General features: G+C 34.8%; 1 protein-coding gene across 1 annotated transcript in view; it reads right to left on the bottom strand.

Annotated features, from left to right (window-relative positions):
- The window catches only part of PDXDC1 (pyridoxal dependent decarboxylase domain containing 1), a 76,939-nt gene that overhangs the window by 41,649 nt on the left and 32,381 nt on the right, over nucleotides 1-2,909 (bottom strand). The window contains exon 5 of the mRNA XM_007956474.2: nucleotides 2,280-2,358. Within this exon, the coding sequence (XP_007954665.1) occupies nucleotides 2,280-2,358 (79 nt within the window). The remainder of the gene's footprint in view (nucleotides 1-2,279; nucleotides 2,359-2,909) is intronic.

Genomic DNA, 2,909 nt, shown 5'->3' with positions numbered 1-2,909 from the left:
AAGAAAAAAAAAAGAAAAAGAAAAAAAAAAAAAACAAACCCCAAATTCACTGCTGTCTAGTCAGATCCGGCTCATAGTGACCCCTCCTTGGGTTTCAATGCAGGATCACTACGAAAATAGATTGCCCAATCTTCCTTCCAAGGAGTGGCTGGTGGGCTTGAACTGCCAGCCTTCTGGTTAGCAGTCAAATGCCTTAGGCACTAGGCTACCAGAGCTGCTTCTCGGTATATGCTCAAGATAAAACCTTTGTCAGATACATGTTTTGCAACTATTTTTCTCTGAGTCTGTAGCTTGTCTTTTAATTTTAACAGGGTCTTTCAAAGAACAACAGCTTTTAATTTTTTATGCAATCCAATTTATTGTTCATACTTTTTGTGTCCTAAGAAATCTCTATCTAACCCAAAGTCATAAAGATCTCCTATGTTTTCTCCTAGAAGATTTTTACAGTTTTAGTTATGTTTAGGTCTATGATCCATTTTTTAATTAATTTTGGCATACGCAATAAAGTAGAGGTTGAGGTTCAATTTTTTCTATATGGATATCTAACTGTCATAAGACTACTGGTAGAAAAACTATCCTTTCTCCATTGAATTACCTTGGCATGTTTATTAAAAATAAATCAGGTGACCTCCGAGTCTATTTCTGAACACTGTTACCTTTGATTAACTTCACACTGTCTTGATTACCTGTAACTTTACAGAAAGTCTTGAAATCAAGTAGTGTAAGTCTCCCAATTTTGTTTCAAATTTATTTTGGGTCTTCTTACATCCCTTGTATCATCATGCAAACTTCAAAATCAATTAATTTCTACAGAAAAGCTGCTGACATTCTGGTAGAGACTGAGTCGAATCTATGCATCAGTTTGGGGAGAAATGGCTTGACAATATTGAGTCTTTCAATCCGTGTACATGATACTATCTTTCCATTTATTTGAGTCTTCTTTCTCTCAGCCATGTTTGAGCTTTCATTGTATGATCTTGTATATATTTTGTTACATTTCTCCAAAAATTTTTTTGTATTTTTTGATGCTATTATGTATTTTTTTAATATACTGACCACGTATTACACAACCTTGCTAGACTCACTTAATTAGTTCTAACAGCTTTTCTTTTGTTTTCTTAGGATTTTCTATCTATGTAATCATATCAATGCAATAATATCTAGGCCAAGATACAACGTATCTTTATTCATTTATCTATGAACAAAGACAGTTTTATTTCTTCCTTTCTAATCTGCATATTGCTGAATTATTTTCTGCCTTAATGCAATGCCTAGGGCCTCAAGAGTATAGTGCTGAATACAGTAGGGTAAGTAGAGCAGTAAGCCATAATTGACTTCTTGCTTGTCTACAATGTGGATATTTAAGTGTAACATTTAAAAATTCAATTTAGGAATGAGAAAAGAAATACATAAAGCAAAAGATAAAAGAAACACTTACGACCTAAATCAAAAATTATACACACACATACATACATAAAATTAACTCCCCAAACAAACCAACATGAAAGGAATTAATGAGCCAACATTTTTTTTTTCATAGTTCTCACCACAAAGCATGTGGCAGACAGACATTTCTTAAGTGTTCATCTTTTTTAGAGTTAAGTGCCTGGCTTCCTTTTTATATATCTGTCTTAGTTATCCAATGCTGCTATGACAGAAATAATACAAGTGGATGACTAACAAACAAATATATTTTCTCATAGTTCAGGAGACCAGAGTCTGGATTCAGGATGCCAGCTCTAGGGGAAAGTTTCCTCTTTGTCAGCTCGAGGGAAGGCCCTTGGCTCTTCAGCTTCTTTCCTGGTTTCTTGAAGATCTCCCTGTAGCTTGGCATCAATCTTCCCCCATCTTTGCTTCTCTCACTTGCTTGTTTAATCTCTTTTGTAACTCAAGAGATTGATTTAAGACACACTCTACACTAATACTGTATCATTAACATAACAAAGATAACTTATTTCCAATAGGATCAAAACCACAGGCATAGGTTAGGATTTGTAACACCTATTTTGGGGATACATAATTCAATCCATAAGGAGCTTTGGTGGTGCAGTGCCTAAGGCATTTGACTGCTAAGCAGAAGGTTAGTGGTTCAAACCCACTAGCCACTCTGTAGAAGGAAGGTGGTGCATGCTATTTCTGTAAAGATTTACCACCTTGGGAAACCCAAGGGGGTCACTATGAGTCAGAATCGACTCAATGGCAGTGGGTTTGGGTGTTTTTTTTTGGAATTAAATCCATAACAATATCTAAAATGGATGACTTGGTTTCATGATACCTACCAGCATTTGCAACAAGCAACAGGGGCAGTCTTCCTCGCTCTTTATCATCTTTAATCATTTTCTCCAGGAAGGCAACATCCTGGGACCAAAAGAAAAACCACAAAAACATGAGGTAACCAGCATAAAAGCCACTACAATGGAAAACTTTGACTTCCAAAAGAAGCAGATGACTCTCAAAATTAATCCCTCAAATCAATTTTTAAGCTTGGTAATTTTTCTTGTTTTCTCAAATCATAGGTAAGAAACCCAAATAGTTTTCCTTGAAGACTAATTAGAAAAATTGGTTGAAGTTTTCCTTGAAGACTAATTAGAAAAATTGGTTAAACTAGATAAAAGTTAAAAACTGCATATACAAAATACACAAAAATAACAAAAAAAACTTAATACAAGACCAAAAGTTCTCTAGTTTTAAATGTCTATAAAGAAAATGTTCCCCTTCTCCCACCCCTCCAAAAGCCAGCCAAGAATGTACTTTACTACTTACTCATTGATGTACCTGAATCAGAAAGTGAAACTATCTTCAAAAATAAATGCAAAATCTTAAAATCTATCCCTTTTGGTTCTGGCTAAGGCATGGAAGAGGTTTATCACTCATGTGTCCAAAAAACAACAAAACTCAATCCCAGTATT

Source organism: Orycteropus afer, unplaced genomic scaffold (assembly GCF_000298275.1).
Source record: "Orycteropus afer afer isolate SDZICR_OR568_19922 unplaced genomic scaffold, OryAfe1.0 scaffold00623, whole genome shotgun sequence".
Classification (NCBI taxonomy): Eukaryota; Metazoa; Chordata; class Mammalia; order Tubulidentata; family Orycteropodidae; genus Orycteropus; species Orycteropus afer.
Note: the sequence above shows the minus strand (reverse complement) of the source record. Positions and strands in the feature narration are given on the sequence as shown.